This window comes from Micropterus dolomieu, linkage group LG04 (assembly GCF_021292245.1).
Source record: "Micropterus dolomieu isolate WLL.071019.BEF.003 ecotype Adirondacks linkage group LG04, ASM2129224v1, whole genome shotgun sequence".
NCBI classification, from domain to species: Eukaryota; Metazoa; Chordata; class Actinopteri; order Centrarchiformes; family Centrarchidae; genus Micropterus; species Micropterus dolomieu.
In genome coordinates, this window is record NC_060153.1 from 4,547,431 (window position 1) to 4,565,184 (window position 17,754).

Below are 17,754 nucleotides of genomic sequence, written 5' to 3' on the forward strand. Positions count from 1 at the left end.
TTTTTTTTTTGGGACACTGTTGTTGATTGGTCAGACTGTGGCAGAATTATTAACACTGCCTGGTTTTGGAGGCATTGAGTAGGGAGAGACATACAGAAAAATCTTATTCATATAAAATCTGTCTGTTTTTTGAGCCAAAAGACATTTAACACCTTTAATCATTATTTGCTTTAATGTGGAACTTTCTCAGTGCCCTCACTAGACGGGGATGCAGTCACGCCTATATTTGCAGTTATATTTGTTTTTACACTAAGAGAGAGCAAAATGTAAGTAACTTAAAGGTAAATAAATGTACATGTATTGTAAATTATACCTAATTTGTAGTAAAAGATTGATACAGATATCATAGATGATGTGATTATCTGTACACCTCTGATAACTAAACAGTTACTGTAAAAGTGTTAGCTAGAGGTTAAACTACTTAATATTAGCTGCATAGTGAATAATCCAATTTGAGTTCCAAGCTCTTTTATTCGATTTTGTCAAGTTCTGATGATAACACGGCTGATATTTTATAGAGATGACTTGCAATAAATAGCTCACAGTCACATAGACTGGTATTATCTTTAGTTATATTTAGGTCCATCAGGCATCAAGTGAGAGTTTACAGGGCATGTGCTGTGTGTGTGTGGGAGTGGGAGTGGGAGAAAGATGGAGATCACCAGTAAGAGGATTAAGGTTTTAGAAAATGACAGATTCAGGGTTTTAGTCTGGAAAACATGGCACCAAAAGTGGAAGCTTTTTGTTATTTTGTTTGTCATCTGACATGGTTCACCTCTGTGTCAGCTAAATGCTGTTAAAGCGTGCGTTAGTGTAAATTCTGTTCATGTTTATGTAGAGCTATTTACTTTGCATGTGTTTTTGCAGGCGTGTTGAGGAGGTAGTGAGGTTTCCGAGCCTGCCTCCACGACGTCAGCTGACGTATCAGGCCAAACAAACCATCAGCAGAGAGATGGAGCTAGAGAAGATGAGGAGAGCCGAGCAACTGATGCTCCAACGAAATCCTGCAGCGGTGAGACTTCAGATACATGTTGTGCCCAACAGAGTGTGGGTTTGTTCTGTACAGTAGAGCCTGTAAATAATCACATGACCATGTGTGTGTTAATTATCTAATGTGTTTATAATCCGCTGTGTCCGTGTGATGCAGAAAGAGGAAGAAAAAAAGAGTGCTGGTCCTAAACCAACCAGGAACCATCAGCAGAGGCTGGAAAACATTGTCAAACTGACGACAGTGGAGATCAGGGTGAGACACACACACACACACACACACACACACACACACACACACAAAAGAAGACATTACATTGATATACTTTGAATCCTTGGAGATGCATCCCTAACTTTAACTACAGTCAGTACATACCTAATCACAACCTTGACCCTAAACAAAAAACTAATTTGGTGGTTTTCCTGGCTGGGACAAGCTTTTCATCCACACATGGGGAAGTGAATCTATCATAGTGTGACTGAATAGAGTTTTCTACCAACCATTTTGATATAAAGCCTCCATTAGGGTTAGTCATGAAGTAGAATTAAATGAATGAATCTATGTTTAACCTTAATTTTATCAATTTACATTCTATTTTGACAACTTAGACTGAATGCAGTTGTTCAAGTCACTCTCCAGTCAAAACATGTGTTTTTCTTATAATTACTTCACTGTGCAAAATGATGTAGCCCAGGGGTTTCCATTTTTTTGTGTTGTACATTTTTAATAATGTTTCACCACTTAAAAAACAATAATTTACATTGAACTACATCTTGTGTTTTCAAACATCAAATTGTAAGAAATAAAAAATATAAATTGAAATCCTCACACTAAAAACCCTGTTAAATATAATAATAATAATAATAATAATAATAATAATAATCTTTATTTGTAGAGCACTTTTCAAAAACATGTTACAAAGTGCAAAGACAACAATACCCAAAACACAACAATAAAAGCAAGAAAACATTGAAAAGACCAAAATACACGTTTAAGATAAATATAAAATAAATAAAATAGAATAAAATAAAAGGGATAAAATAAAGTCAAATAAGATCGGGAAAGGCTCTCCTATAAAAGTGTGTTTTAAGGAAGGGACTTAAAAGAGTTCACTGACTCAGCCGACCTGATTTCCTCGGGCAGGCTGTTCCAGAGCCTCGGGGTCCTGACTGCAAACGCTCTGTCCCCTTTAGTTTTCAGTTGAGACTCTGGAACAGACAACAGACCTCTGCCCGAGGATCTCAAGGTACGTGCTGGTGTGTATGGGACTAAAAGGTCAGAAATATAACAAGGCGAGAGGCCATGAAGAGCTTTAAAAGTGATCAATAAAATTTTAAAGTCAATTATAAAACATACTGGGAGCCAGTGTAATGAAGCTAACACAGGGGTGATGTGGTTATATTTCTTTGTTCTGGTTAAAAGCCTGGTAGCTGAGTTCTGGACAGTCTGGAGTCGATCAGTAGATTTTTGTGAAAAGGCTGTTGCAATAATCAAGGCGTGATGAGATGAAGGCGTGTAAAATGGTCTCGATGTCCTTAAAAGTTAACATAGATCGAATTTTTGCTATATTTCTAAGTTGATAAAAACATGATTGAACAAGCTTTGTGGTGTGTTGCTCGAAATTTAAATTACTATCAAACCAGACACCAAGGTTCTTTGCCACAGGCTTAATGTGATTTACTAGTGAACCAGCAGATGGCAGTATTTGTTTTGCCATCTGCTGGTTCCCTAGTAAATCACATTAAGACCCAATGACCAGGATTTCTGTTTTGTCTGAGTTCAGCTGGAGGAAATTATTTGACATCCATTTTTTAACTTCACAAAGGCAGTCAGTAAGTGAACTCAGCATTCCAGTGTTTGTGGATCTGACGAGCAAGTACATTTGTGTGTCATCAGCATAAATATGAAAGGAAATGCCATGTTTATGGATAATATGTCCAAGGGGAAGCAGATACGAGGAAAACAAAATGGGTCCTAAGACCGACCCCTGAGGCACACCATATTTAACTGGACAGAACGAAGAGACAAAGATGTTTACAGACACGCAAAACTTCCTATTTGACATGTAGGATGAAAACCATTCTAGGGCAGTACCAGAGATCCCCACCCAGTGCCTCAGTCTGTCTAACATGATGTTGTGATCAGTGGTGTCAAAAGCAGCGCTAAGGTCCAGGAGTACCAGGACTGAGCACATGCCTTCATCAGCAGACATTAAAAAGTCATTGGTGACTTTAAGCAGGGCAGTCTCAGTGCTGTGATACTTTGTGAAACCAGACTGAAACTTTTCAAATATTTTGTTATTTTCCAGTACAGTGAGCAGCTGTTTGGACACAATTCTTTCTAGAATCTTTGCAATAAAAGGCAGTTTTGAAATTGGTCTAAAATTTTGTGGGACGGAGGGATCTAAACCAGGTTTCTTAAAAAGTGGGTTCACGCAAGCCGTTTTAAAATAATCAGGGACACAACCAGTAGATAGGGAGCTGTTGAAAACAGAGATCAAATGGGGCCCAACAGAATCCATTACTTTCACTAAAAACTTTGTAGGTATTACATCAAGTGGGCTGGAGGACACTCTCATTTGTGATAGTGTTTTTAAACCATTATAGCTGGTGAGATACAGAGCAAGATTTATCAGTGTAGATGGAGCTCAAAGATACATTTTAATCCTCAACATAGTTCAAGATAAAAATTAGCTCATTTTAATTTTGAATAAAACATAAAAAATGTCTTTAACTCTTCAGTTTTTTTTTTTGATTAGTGATTTTGAGGTCAATATTTTTCTGCAAATCCACATACCCTTTTTTCAGATGCCTGCGTTATTTCACTTAATATTGATGTTAGTTCATGTAGGTCACATATTTTACATTAATCTTACAAGACACAACAGATAGAACATGTATAAACATACATATAAACATTTTCAGCTAAAAATTACACCACCACAGATATTAATGGACATGGAGGGGGGGGGGCCATGAAAACAATGTGACATTGTGTAGCTTACATGCTCAAACCTGCAGGGGAGGTGTGCTCGATGTCTTGATAAACTGTACGTAGAAAACACTGCAAGATGACCTTTCAGAGACTGGCCATTTACACAGCTAGTTTTCATTAAATAGTTGTCAAGGATTTGTGGGGGTTCTTTGGTTATTTGAGTACCTAGGTGGTTGAAGATGAAGCACACACTTTCTACCAGTATTTGAGCTTCTCACAGTTGAAAGTGTTACGTGATGCCTGTAGGTGGAGCCAGAGAGGAGTAGTCAGTATCTTTTTGCACCGGGTTTGCACAGAATATCACAGCCTCTGTGGATGAACTGCAGAGATATACTAATTCAGTAATAGGCTGTGTTTCATTAGTAGTTTCACTACAATTACTCATTCACTTCTCCTCAGCCCTTAGTATTATACAACAACATACTTTGCACGGAGGCCACAAACCTAACCTTTAAATCTCATCTGGCCTTGTACACTTTCAGCACCAAACTATTATGGATCCACTGCCAGTTGTTGGCATAGCACTGTACTACTTTTTACTAATCATCAGAAATACAGATTCTTTTCAATGAGGCGAAGGCGTCTTCTACGCATAAATGCAATACGTCTGTAACAGTTTCTGATTTAGACATTTCTATTTGTGATCTGTATCATGATTATCATAACTGTAATTGCTACAGGTTTATGATATCTTGCAAAACAACAGTTTCCCCACGCGTTTATGGATATCTTTGGGAATAAAGAAGTAACAGAACAACAATCTTATGTAACTATTAACTGCAGTTAGTTGCATGACATTTACAACATATCAAGCTATGAATTAAATTTTAAGAACTAACTAGGCAACAAATTTATGTACATTACTGCCCCCTAACCATGGATGTATTTTCTAGCAACAAATTTATGACTGCAATGCATTGTGGGTGATATATACCCCTCTGGAGTGACCATCGTTGTTGACGTGCTCCCTCGGCCCTCCGGGGGTCGCTCTCACTGAGTTCACAAGTTTTTTCTGACAAATGGAACACACTTGTCGTGGCGGCTTGGATTCCCCCGTGGGCAAGTGCCGAGGGGAAGTCAACCGGGGCATGCTGAGCGACTAATGAAACGCAGCCATAGTGACAGAGAGAGTGAACCTCTAGAGGGCAGAAATGAGGATAATTAGAAGCCACTGGGTTGCAGTCCCTAATGGTGAAACTGGGAAATTAGGCTAATGAGAGGGTGTGAGTGTGTGCATGCATGTGATTGTACGTTGTTATTAACCTTGTTGAGGACAGTGTTCCTGACTAACTTCATCCTCCTTGTCACTCTGTGTTTGTGTTCTGCAGCCGGAGGTGGATTTCTTTGGTCGAGCTGTTGCCCCCAAACCTCAGAGGCCGCAGTCGTCCTCAGACACAGGTACTGTGTGACTTTGGTGCAACTTCTTTTTTTCTGAACCTCTTGAGAACACAGGCTCTTTAGGGAAAAATGCCTTAAGGCACATCAGGTCCGAACACACCAGAGGTGATTACTGACTGTGTTATGTAACGTTACTAATTTAGAGCCCCTGCGGCAGACTGTAGGCAGGAGCACTGCCACCTGCATTTTCCCACTATAAATGCCATAATGTCATATTTCTGTTACCAACATAAAATACTTGAAATGCCTGATATACAGCTCTATTCCTTTTATATTTGACAATAAATAGCCTTCATGTTTTATTTATGTAAATAAAATGTATAATACTGCCTACATAACTTGGTTTGCTACATTTCTTTAAAAGTCCTATAGTCACTCTAGCTTCAAAAACATAATAAACGTTTGGAGAGAAGTTACTGGGGCTCAGCCTCCCAGTGTCTTGGTGTCATTGAAAACAAAGATGACTGCTGTGTTCAAATGCGTCGCAGTTCCACACCCAAAATAGCAAATTTGCATAAACAATAGAGGTCTTGAAGAGAAGTGAAAAGCTTGTTTGTTATGTCCCCTCCAAAATGGCCACCTGAGATAAAATACTTTCAAAATAGTGTTTTCCACTTTGCATACAGCTTTGGAAAGGCATATTGCAGTTCCTCTGTGACTTCATATGATTTTTAGTAATTGCTTTTGTTTATATTTTCAGTATTTCTCATATACATTAAGTGTAAAAACCACAGCAACTTGCTCCTATCAGCGTGGAGGAAAAAGAGGTTTTACAAATATTCTGTGAAAGACCTCTTGTTTTAATTCTCTAAAGTTTAGGTAGGCGATAAATGCGATTGCTATTCAAACACAGGTACGTTTTTATTCAGTTGGTAACAGGCTCCAAGTCAGTGCTCAGTGGTCGTGGCAATTATAGGTGGACCCATTAAAGCTTTCTGAAAGCACTGCATTCCCAGAATTGATCAACATGGTAATCAGGGTGGGAACGCAGAACTGTGGCTGTTTTTAGGTCAAAGCAGGAACGGTGACAGGGTTCTGCGGACTAAAACAGGCACAGCTCTACATCCTGTGTCCTGATTACTTGGTTGATTACTTCACCAAATTTGCACCATAAGATAATTTGCTTTCCTGTTAATTCTGACAAACACTCCATACTTGCATAGAAATAGAAATATAGATCTGCAATTTTCAAGTGACACCCTATTGTGAAACATGACGCTGCCACAATGTGAGAGTGAACTTTCAAAACCCAAAGGTGTTCAGGCTTTCTAATCGCATGAGAGTAATTCACTAGAGCCATATCGATTAGTTGATCAAATGAATCAGTAACAATTTTGATAATCTCTTCACACTTCAAGCAAAAATGCCAGAAACTCACTGGTTCCAGCTTCTATAATAGTCTACTACTCTTCTGTGATAATAAACTAAATATTTTTTTGGATTCAGATAAAACAAGCAATTTGAAGACATGACATTGGGCTTTGGAAAATTGTGATTTTATGTTAATGCCGAAGTAATAGTTAGTTGCAGCCCTAGATTAGTCACAGGCATTTAACTTGTTTTCAATCATTTTGCTTTCAATTTATTATTAGATTAAGTGACTAATGTTTTGAGCAATTATCCTGAGAACCAGCGGGTCCTCTTTCTTCTTTCAATCATCCCAGTAGTGTTTTTTATTCTTTTTTTTTTAACCTAAAAATGCCCTTTTCCTCTGTGTGTAGGTGAGAAATGTCCAGTTCTGTCTATGGGAACGGCAGTGGGCAACAGTGATGTGTGGTTCCGCTTCAACGAGGGCATGTCCAACGCTGTCAGACGAAATGTCTACATCAGAGAACTACTGTAACCCCCGAAACACACACACACATATAACTGCTTCAGTAACATCTGTATTTCTTTGTCCTGTGTTAAATCCGTCTGAATAAATCCAAAAATCCAGCTGTTAAATTCAAAACAGTCTTTTATTTTGATTGACAGTGTAAAGAGCCAATAAAAACATGTTGTTGTTGAACATTTCCCAGCAGTCCCATCAAAACAAACCTCTAGAAAGCTACTCAGTGCTGTACACTCACACAGTAGTCTTCACATAAATTAAAAAGCATTCAGGAGTCTCCCAATAAATAAACATGGTAACAGCAATAGTGTGTGTGAGAGAGAGAGTTAGTTCAGCATGAAGGAGTATGGGAGTGCATGATTATGTCGTTTTTATGCATTTGTGACATTGTGTGTGTGTGTGTGTGTATGTGTGTGTGACCATTAGAGGATCACACACTTTCCCTTCTCTACCCAGGGGTTGGCTCTCATCAGCTCAGGGTTCAGGAATGGATCTTCACAAACACAACCCTCGATCCACTTCACCAGCCTGCCAAAAAAAAAAACAATACACACACCGTCAGCATGAATCTGATATGCGATACTTAAGAGAAAGAGAGAGTGTGTGTGTGCGTGTGGACAATACACACTCGGTGACAGTGATGGAGGATTTCTCTCTGTTGATTGCCAGCTGATACTGAAGGCTTTCCACTTCTCTCCTCATCTGTGGGACGTCTAACTCCTCCATGATGCTTCTGCTGTTCGGACACACAGAACAGATTGAAGCTCGAGCTGATTTAAGAGTTCGGGCACACAGGCGTCACATCAAAACTTGGTGGAAATAAAAATCAGACGTTTTGTTGTGAAAAGTGACACTGAGTTCTGCCGTCGAGTTCAGCAGCAGTAACATCTTTTAATTAGTGCATTCGACAGAAATTTTGCTTTCTCTTGAGTAGATACGTGACTTAAGTTTCACTTTTGGAAAGACGAAAATAGAGCAGAATAAACTGCAGTTTTTATTGCACAATCAGGATGTCAATATATTTCAGTGGTTCCAAACCTTTTTGGCTTGTGACTCTTTAAAACAAAACTGTATTTTCTTCTTGTATCTGCAAATGTCTACTGGATGTGACCACTTCACGCTAATTTCTCTTCACTTCACCACTGAATAAGTTTAAGATGTAAAATAAGAATAAGCAGATGAAAAGTTAGTCTGAAAAATGCTTGTTTCTATGACCGTGTGAAGCGGAAATATTTTTTTGTTTTCCTCTCTTGTTAGGTCATATTTGTGACCCCTTGGTGGGAACAGCTGCTCTCTTTGATAGATTTGACAATATCTGAGAAAACCTTATAAAGACCAGATGGTTGCCTCCTTGGAGACCTTATTAGGACATAAATGTATAAATATAATAATAGTTACTGTCAACATGATATGTTGACCCATTAATTGAGACCACATCTAACTTGCTGTGAGTAGTTCACAAAAAAGCAATCTTAACCACTCATGTAAAGCATCAGTGCTTCCACTAGTGAAGGACATTCTCTTATTTTTTCTTCCATAGCTGAGCCCAGTAGCTTTTGGCAAACTATATTCAAAAATTAATACATATGTCAATTTATTTGGGGACTATTTTCACATGTGGATGTTCTGTTATTGGTGCTCCATTATTTAACGACAGCAGGTTGGTGTATGTGTGATTGACTCAAAATAAACAACCCATGATCATCGCAATGAAGGAACATGTCAGCCCATGTAACGGTGTGAAATTTAGTAAAGTAATAGGACACAAGTGTTAAGCAGCAATGTATTGAAGCATCAAAAGTAAAAATACTCATTGAGAAGAGTATTAACGTATTATACGGTATGTCAAAGGTTGACGCTGGTCCCCTTGGAAGTTAAGTCAAACCGCTTTTTTATGCTTTTGTTAGTTTTATCTATGGCACTGAAGCCTATTACAGGAGCATATAATATGTGCCATATGTAAAGTATTTATATATGCATACATATACACTCGGTTGCTAGTTTATTAGGTTAGCTAAAACTAATGTAGTCTAATACAACATTCCTGCAATAAATCCTACCTTCATGCAGTTTAAATTGCATTATACAGACAGGGGTTTCTATCATTTTGCCCTCCTATCAATGAGGGCAAGCTAAACAACACACTCACCTCTCTGTAAAAAGCAAAACAGTTGAACAGCACTACATTCTCGAAAATGATCATAGTGTTGAATCAACTTCTCTCTAAACCAGCTTCAACAAAAACTGAACCTTCATGAAGGGAGGATTTATTGCAGGACTGTAGTATTACACTGCTTTAGTTTTTGCTGGGTGTACCTAATAAACTGGCAGCCGAGTGGATACTGACTGTATTTTTGCAGAGTGACTAGTTACTGTCATAAATGTATTGTAGTATCAAGTTGCACCATGTCAAAGGTATTTGTACTCTACTGAAGTACAGTAGCTACTCGAGGAAATCCAGTTTGTTTTTACATCGCTGGCTCCTTCAGTAACTTCGGTCACTTCAGTGCGCCGGCTGCATTTGCTGGCTTTTATTTCTATTTCTTGTAAATTCTGCCCCACCCTGCCACAGCAGGAAGCGAGTGAGGGCCCAGATGAGAGTTCAGGCCGACCATGGATCAGTTTAGTCCTCCCTATTGGGAACTGCCTCCCCCCTCCACCTCCTCCCCCCTCCTCCCCCCTCCACCTCCTCCCCCCCTCATCCTCTTCATCGTTTTAATGGATCTAAGTAAGTCGCCTGCACGGTGCCTGTTTCCTCCACCAGCATCCATCCTGCTGGAGCCAGCTGTTCCGTGAAAATGCCTTCATCATTTAATTATATGGTCATCTAAATGCGTTACAGTGACATCAGTCTCTATCACTCAGCAATCAGGGACATTTCAGGCTGCTGATGACACATTTACAGTAAATTAAATCGCATTTGACATAAACATCAGTGTGTAGGAGGATAATGCCGAGTATAGCTGGTCATTGTGTACCTAAAACATCCAAACAGCAGTTCAAACGCAGATGTATCGTGATTAGATGTGGATGGAAACGCATTAAACCCACCCCCCGCACAAACAACCGCTCTTACCGTCAGGCCTACCGGAGAGGACCGCTGGTCGATTTTGTGTGCAGCCGGCTGGTGGAGAATGCAAACGGGGCTTTGACAGCGACAATAACAGCTGAGAGTCGGCGGAGTTTCCCTGGCAGAGGAGTCCGGCTTCAGTGCAGGAGGAGGAGGAAGAGGAGGAGGGAGGAGGCTGCGTGTGTGTGTGTCGGCAGTCCGCTGCGCAGGGCACTCCCCTGCGCTCCTCTCTGGTAGCGACTGGATGCGGGATGCGCAGGGCGGAGAAAGGAGCCGAGCCGCCTGGTTTGACAGTCAAACGAGGGCTGGAGCTGAGGACGCACCTGTATGGAAATCCGGACACGCGCCGAGGCTGAGCAGAGGCAGGAAACACGCAAATGAGGACGGGCTCCGAAGGGAAAACAGCTCGGGAATTAATTTTAATTTCTGGTCACATGACCAGAGCCAATGTCGGTTTGTGTGTTTAGATTCTCCAGAGATCCCCAAGTAAAACGAAGAAATGTGAGGTTGAAGACCAAACATGTCCACAATGATACTCCAGTTTATATGGTTTTGGTTTCTAGATGACTTATTTTTCGTCAGACCACTAAGTCAAACTTTATGGGATCCAACATTTATATTGCATCCGCTTTAGCACTGAGCAGTATAAACTACACATGGTGCCTGCTTCTTCCTATTGTTTTAGTTATTCTGTGGGTCAGGGTTTCAACCCCGTTTCAAAAGTCAGCAAGTGTGTCAAAATACAGGACTGGAACTCACTTTTCCTGGCAAACTGGCTAGTGTTTTATAATAGGGCCAAATAAAAACAAACAAAACCTTTAAGTTGTCCTATGAACCTCCTATTTCAATTATGACCATTTGAGAAACAATTCTTCAGTTACATATGAATAGTATGTAAACACATCTTTTCAGCTTAATCTTACACTTAATTTCACATCTAACAAGGAAGGGGAATGTCTTCTGATGTGGTGAACATCAACTCTAAGCCACTGGTGAAGTTCAAATATAAAAACTTATTAAAAATCAAATTGACATGCAGGTTTGTGGCCAGCTGGATCAAAATTTGGTGCCAAAGTTATTTTATGGTTGGCATGCTAGACTATTGGGCCAAAAGTACTACGGTTTTCTTGAATCACAACAGATCATTCAGAAAATGTTTCCAACTCAGTTACTGTTTATTCGACAAATACAAGTCAACAGTTTGATGCAATAGCTTCAATATTAAACCATATTACACACTGTAGTGTCTTCATTCAGGCTTGTTCCTTTAGATCAACAACAGCTTTCTGGTCAGTGGTGACATTGGAGGGGGGAAAAAAAAGATATTTGGTGTTTGGGCACCTGAAAGAGACAAATGCAGATTAGACTAAAACAATCTGTGACAAACAGAAATATAGCCTCTGTAGCCTCAGGTTAAGAGTTGGAATCAGGAGCAAATAGCTCTCATACGAGGTGTCAGAAAATGATTATTTGTCATCATTGGCTGTATCACACATGTGCAACACACATGCACAGACTTACCTTTAAAATAAAAACAAGATCACCAGCAGCATCATGAAGAGGCACTTTCCCCATCGTTGTGTCATGAATCAACCTGTAAGCGAGAGTAGCTCGTTTTAATTCACATAAAGAAAACAATGTGTACCCACATTTACTGTTGGAGCCTCAGAAAAAAGTTAGAATCAGGAGCTGGAGTTCAGCTCTCATAGTAGGTGTCAGAAAAGTTTTGATTTTTGTCATCACTGGCTACAAGTCCTCAAATGTAAGTCACTTTGGATAAAAGCATCTGCCAAATGAGCAAATGTAAAATTATTCAAATGCCAACATGGTGCAGAAACTCACCAGCTCTCAAATCTGGCAAAGGTCCTGGTCAATAAGAACTTCGATCTCAGGACCTTGGATCTTTGTTCAGAAGCTCTGAAGTTTTCAGTCTTCGCATTCTTACCCCAACAGTCCGAACTGTTAAGAGAAAGTGGAAACTTAAGGAAGTGTCACAGTTTGAGGTGAAGACTACACAATACACTTCAGAAGCCTCAGGGGGAAAAAGTTAGAATCAGGAGCTGGAGTTCAGCTCTCATAGTAGGTGTCAGAAAAGTAATTTGATTTGTCATCACCGGCTACAAGTTACTCAAATGCCAACATGCTGCAGAAACTCACCAGCTCTCAAATCCTGCGAGGTCCTTGTCAATAAGAACTTCGATCTCAGGACATTTGTGTAGCCAGTTCTGAGTTTCAGTCTTCTCATTCTTAAAGAGAAAGTGGAGAAATTAAAAGAAAAAAAAGTTACAGAAAAGTCACAATTTTGGAGGTGAAGACTAAACTAATAGGGGGGGGAGAAAAATGGAGCCTCAGAAAAAAAGTTAGAATCAGGAGCTGGAGTTCAGCTCTCATAGTAGGTGTCAGAAAAGTTTATTTTAAGTATGTCATCATAGGCTGAAACAGTTTCACATGCTTAAATATGAACTCACACATGGCAAGGCATTCAACTTTGATCCCAGTGCTCACCCTCAAGTGTTGGGAGATTTAATTCAGGTAGCTCCCGGGCCCCTCTGTCTCCCGAATCTCACTTGTACCAGCTTCAGCTGTAGATGTAAAGTGGATAAAAAAAAAAAAAAAAAAAGTTACCACGTTGAATATTTAGGCATACCACCTTCATATCCTTTATTTGTTCATATTTCAGTAACTCGCCTCTTGTTTTTTTCCGGTGGTCGCCATCTGCAAAACACATATTAAGTTTCTTCATCTCAACTGCCTTGAAAGTCATCCAGGTGCCGACGCCATGTAACTTGCTGAAAAAGAGAAAAGGTCAGCTGAGGAATAAATATTCGATCTTGAACACAAGTTTAATTAGCTGGACCTTTGAGATTTTACGTCTACTTAACTACATACGGGAACCAAGTTAGGGCTGAAAATGTGAATGAAGATCTAACTTCGCATAGACTTGTTTTGTAGGTCAATGTAAGAAATAGTACATTACTTTTGACTGTTTCAGAAGAGGAAACAGCGTGGTGATCCGTTTGGTCTCTGGCCCGTGCAGAACAGCCACGTGTTGGTGACCAGACCAACGTGGTATTAAGTTGGTTCACAATAGCGTTAATACTCACATGTTTGACTTTTCTCTGGTAACCGGTTAGTCTTCTTCCAGAGACACCGAACCGCCCGGGTCATCTCTGTTGCCGTGAGGTAAAGTTAGGAGAAACAACCCAAAAGATACAACGAGGTTTCGTCTCTCCTGCCATGCTGCCAGAACTAAGTGACTGCACCAGAGGTTAATATAAACCGCTTCCGTCCAACGGGAACCCGAAGCCTCTCCCCTTCCTGGGCTGGCTAGATATAAAGCTGGCTAGTTTCGTTTGTCGGACTTTCTGAAAAGTGATTATGGGATTATCTGGCTATATTATATGCGTATCGGTCCCCCATTAACGTACTGGACAATGCTATCTGAACAACGAGTAATTTTAACTAAGATAAAACAACAATAATTTTGTTAGCGTTGAACAACAGCATGATGCAGAAACCGCCTTCTTCTTCAATTCGGCTGTCTCGACGCATCGATGGCGTTTTGCTGCCCTCCACTGTTCGGCTGTCGTTCTTCTTCTTTTGGTTTATGGCGGTTGACATCCAAAATGTTGCACTACCGCCACCTACTGGATGAAATAGTTTCTCCAGTGCAATAAATTTACAGTGCCCACCCTACAATTTCCAAGAATCTCCTTGCCGCATCCAACACCTTCTCGATCCTCTTTCCACAGCACAATTAACCACCATGGCAATACATGCCAGAAATCGCTTGTGTTTATCTCCATTCCTTTTCGGTTCCTGTTCCTCTTGCACTGCTGCTCGTTCATCCTTTTTTTCCAGTCTCTTGGTAGCCTCAGCGTAGACCCTTTTCTGCTCTGATTTTTCTCATTTTGTTTTATTCATACATTTATTCATTTAGCTGATGCTTTTATTTCAAACGCTTACAAATGTGTGTATGTCAGAGGCCTCTGGAGCAACTAGGGGTTAAGTGTCTTGCTCAGGGGTATTGGTGGATGTGTCATCGTCTCTCATACCAAAGGCATGTGTCTTATCCACTGCACCAACACCTCCCCCGGACATTGTGCTGACCCCGCGTGGTGATTTCCCGCACAGTGAAGGCACTTTGCTTCTTCTTGCTTCTCTTCACAGTCCTCTCTTTTACATTTGTTCTCCCCACATCTCCCGGATCTTCTGACTCCTCTACATACTGCAGCCACATGTCCATATTCCTGACAACTGAAGCATCTTAATGGAGCTCTTTGATAAGGCCTCACCCTGTAACATATGTAATCTAAATATACCCTCTCTGGCAAATCTCCCTCAAAAGTCAAACACACAGAATTACTTTGCTCCATTTCTCCTTGTTGGAATCTTGTAAGTCTTCTCGCCTCACACTCGCCTTCAATACCGTGAAATTCCTCATCTTCCACTGACAGCGGTACGCCACTTATCACTCCTTTCTTTTTGATTTCAGAACCAAGTGGGAAGCATTTCAAACTGCTATAATCTCACCGTGATATGGTGCAGAGTCTTGAAATCAGGATGGTATCCTTAGCAATATTTGGGGTTTAACAAATGTCTATGTAACGTTACATATTGCCCTACTTACTCATTTCTATACATTTCATGAAAAATGTCTGAAAAATGACAAAAACCATGGTTATTAGAGAGTTGCTTGTGATAAAGATAACCCACTGGAGTCAGGGTGTTTTACTAGGGATGTGTTATTCTAATAGGCTTTGTACTGCAAAACATATACAAGTCTGCTGGATATGAAACATTATGATGACACTTTCTGTCTTTGTGCTTTACTTCTGCATCATAGACAGTAATAATTATTTGTAAACCATCCAGTAACTGCTCGTGCATTGTCTTAAAAAGGAATGTGGATACCCCTGCCCACTTTTGATCTGTGGCATTTTTTTTTGTTTTGTTTTTTTGGGTTAGGCCCTTTAGTTCCAGTTGAGATAAATCTGCTGCAGCATACAATGATATTTCAGCTATTACAGAAGCAAGGATTTTAGAAATACTGATGTCCAGTAGAGATTATAGCCACCAACCAAACCCTATACAATTTTCGGAGCATTTAAAAAGCCAGTAAATGTATTTTTCTTTCCAATTATGTTTTCTGTAAATGCTATCTCTTTACGCAATAGTCTAATAGGGGTGGTGGTGGCGCATAGATAAGATGCTTGCCTTTGGTGTGGGAGACCTTCAATTCCCGCTGTGAAACATCCACCATTGTGTCCCTGAGCAAGACACTTAACCCCTAGTTGCTCCAGAGGCGTGCGACCTCTGACATGTATAGCAATTGTAAGTCGCTTTGGATAAAAGCGTCAGCTAAATGAATAAATGTAAATATTGTATTTATACTAAACTGGAAACATCAAATTGCCATGGTTTGTGCTGGGCTCTGCAGCGGGTGATGTAAAATGCCCAGAACTCCTCTGCCGAGCATCACTGAGGTGCCTGCATGGTGCCCAGAGAATAACAATACCCACCCAGCCACAGCTTATTCACCCTGCTGCCGACTGGCAAGAGAAATATCCACTCCCATATCACTACGCTCCAGAGCAGCTTCTTTCCCCAGGCTGTGAGACTTTTAAATTTCTCTGAACTCCATCAAAATGATTAGTTTTTTGTTATGTTTTATGTTGTTTTATGTGTTGTTTGTGTATGGGTAGCATAAAGGGACAGCAACCGTAAATATGGTATTACAAACTTGGATACCATTTCTCTATACTGCCATGTATGTAATTCTAGTAAAAAACTCCCTTTTAATTTATTTACTTTTTTTTGCCTAAAACTGTCTAAAACTATAGTCTTGAAAAATCCCATTACATGTAATATTTGTAGAATGTAAAATTCTTGACATGACCCTGCTCTATGCAATGGTAGCCACAGCCCTGAAAGTGGCATCCCAGATTTGTAGTTATAGTCTGGGGAAGGCCTTATTGCCCAACATCACCAAAGCTATTGTGGGTAAGTGGAAGCAAATCCCCGCTGACAGGTTCCAAAATGCTATGGAAAGCCCTCCCAGAAAAGCGGAGGAGTGTCTTTCATAAAAAACTGGGGTTGCTGAAGAGGAAGAGTTAATAATTTCTGACTGTTCCTGCGCAAATGCGATATAAAAGAACCACAGTTAAAGAGTCATGTAAGGTTTAATTTATACATTTATTCTGATCACAGCTGTACAGGAATGCATCGTCACAGCAGAAAACACAACCTAAACCCAACCATGGCACAACAGCCGTCACAACACATCCAGAACTCAACCATAAATGTACAGGCTCAATCAGCTCACCTCAATTCAATGTCTATAATTATCATCATTATTATTGTTATTCACATAGAACCATCTGTCTCTCAAATATATCTTTGTTTTCAAAGAGCATAAAAATACAAGTGGACTCTTCATTGGGATGAACACTGGTGGTTGATCCTCTGTCTGGCCTACATGGGGGACCACTGAAAACTGGGGAGCCGAGGAGGAGCAGAGCCAATTTATCACAGCTTACAGGAGGGCGCTTATATGGGCTCGTACAAGGCTTCTCAATGGTTACAGGAGGACTGCAGACAGGGTGATTGACTTTAGGGATCAGGACTTCAGGGATATAGGACTCACAAATCAACCTATAAGCTACTTTTGACATCACACACACACACACACACACACACACACACACACACACACACACATAAGGAGTTTATAAGGAACCAGAAAAAAAACCCATAAAACATTTTATGAGTGGAAAACAAGAAAAAAAAATTAAATATATGAAAGAACACTACCAAGGCACAGAGAGATGCAGAGATAACAAAAAGGACACAGAGGGAGATAAAAAGGGGGAAAGACAAGATGGAAGGTGGGCAGATTAGAGGCAGTTTTACTAACCAACACTAGAGGGAGCTCTAACAGCTCAAATACCAAGGTATATTATAAACTCTATGTTTACTGGATGTATACTATATAAAGCATTGAAATATAGGATTATCTTTTAAAAACACTGTTCACTGCAGCAGGACAAAGGGTTACACCGCATGAGTGTGCTTGTATATATGTGTCTTTGCATGTAAATGTGTGTATGTATATGTGTAGATTCATTTCCAAGCAAACCTCCATAGATGGAGCTAAACACCAACAAAGCAGAACACCAGCGAGCTCACAACCAATGTGATGTGAATCTGCGTGTGTGTATATTTTTGTGTGTGTGCTAGTGTCTCAAAATTCATGGACACACATCTATTATCGTCGCTCTGATCATTAGAATAACTACTGTACGAGTGGGAGGACATTGACATGAGCATCAGCAGGGACTACACACACTCGTAACGACAACAACGGCAACAATAACAACAGCAACAACAACAGCAACATGAAGAGAGACAACACACAGGTCAGGGAGTCCGGCTAACCACAATCCTCCACTCATACAGAAGAGAAATTGAGGC

The 17,754-nt window shown here is 40.2% G+C and overlaps 3 protein-coding genes, 1 long non-coding RNA gene and 4 other non-coding genes across 9 annotated transcripts in view; 1 reads left to right on the forward strand and 7 right to left on the reverse strand.

Moving 5' to 3' along the window:
* Positions 1-7,388, forward strand: part of chtf18 (CTF18, chromosome transmission fidelity factor 18 homolog (S. cerevisiae)) — an 18,085-nt gene extending 10,697 nt beyond the window's left edge. The window contains exons 21-22 of the mRNA XM_046048178.1: positions 5,311-5,380; positions 7,102-7,388. Of these exons, the coding sequence (XP_045904134.1) occupies positions 5,311-5,380; positions 7,102-7,223 (192 nt within the window). The 3' untranslated portion in view covers positions 7,224-7,388. The remainder of the gene's footprint in view (positions 1-5,310; positions 5,381-7,101) is intronic.
* gng13a (guanine nucleotide binding protein (G protein), gamma 13a) lies at positions 7,320-10,613 on the reverse strand. 2 transcript variants are annotated; one of them, XM_046048264.1, is made up of 3 exons: positions 10,288-10,613; positions 7,840-7,944; positions 7,320-7,739 (listed from the first exon to the last, which is right to left on the reverse strand). In XM_046048264.1, the coding sequence occupies exons 2-3, from the start codon at positions 7,935-7,937 to the stop codon at positions 7,634-7,636; spliced, it is 204 nt and encodes a 67-aa protein (XP_045904220.1). In that variant the 5' UTR covers positions 7,938-7,944; positions 10,288-10,613; the 3' UTR covers positions 7,320-7,633. The 2 variants fall into 2 exon arrangements, with proteins under 2 accessions (XP_045904220.1, XP_045904219.1); XM_046048263.1 differs by having other exon boundaries at positions 7,840-7,947; positions 10,288-10,602.
* An 822-nt stretch (positions 10,614-11,435) lies between these two features.
* LOC123970278 lies at positions 11,436-12,865 on the reverse strand. Its single transcript, XR_006824909.1, has 5 exons — positions 12,787-12,865; positions 12,439-12,527; positions 12,124-12,240; positions 11,803-11,875; positions 11,436-11,622 (listed from the first exon to the last, which is right to left on the reverse strand). It is a non-coding gene; the product is annotated as an uncharacterized LOC123970278 (long non-coding RNA).
* LOC123970502 lies at positions 11,685-11,766 on the reverse strand. Its single transcript, XR_006824992.1, has one exon. It is a non-coding gene; the product is annotated as a small nucleolar RNA SNORD60 (small nucleolar RNA).
* Positions 11,942-12,029, reverse strand: LOC123970501. Its single transcript, XR_006824991.1, has one exon. It is a non-coding gene; the product is annotated as a small nucleolar RNA SNORD60 (small nucleolar RNA).
* On the reverse strand, positions 12,310-12,400 carry LOC123970505. The gene has a single exon (XR_006824995.1). It is a non-coding gene; the product is annotated as a small nucleolar RNA SNORD60 (small nucleolar RNA).
* LOC123970503 lies at positions 12,625-12,716 on the reverse strand. Its single transcript, XR_006824993.1, has one exon. It is a non-coding gene; the product is annotated as a small nucleolar RNA SNORD60 (small nucleolar RNA).
* Positions 12,866-16,457: 3,592 nt separating the features above from the next.
* LOC123970276 (caskin-1-like) overlaps positions 16,458-17,754 on the reverse strand; it is a 32,817-nt gene continuing 31,520 nt past the window's right edge. The window contains exon 23 of the mRNA XM_046048267.1: positions 16,458-16,942. The gene's annotated coding sequence lies outside the window, so the exon portion shown is untranslated. The remainder of the gene's footprint in view (positions 16,943-17,754) is intronic.

What these genes read in the sequence shown, in the direction of transcription:
- gng13a (XM_046048264.1), bottom strand. Translation starts at nt 7,937, where the DNA reads ATGGAGGAGTTAGACGTCCCACAGATGAGGAGAGAAGTGGAAAGCCTT. An exon ending in TCCTCCATCACTGTCACCGA is followed by an intron (nt 7,740 to 7,839) that starts GTGTGTATTGTC and finishes TTTTTTTGGCAG; the next exon opens with GCTGGTGAAGTGGATCGAGG.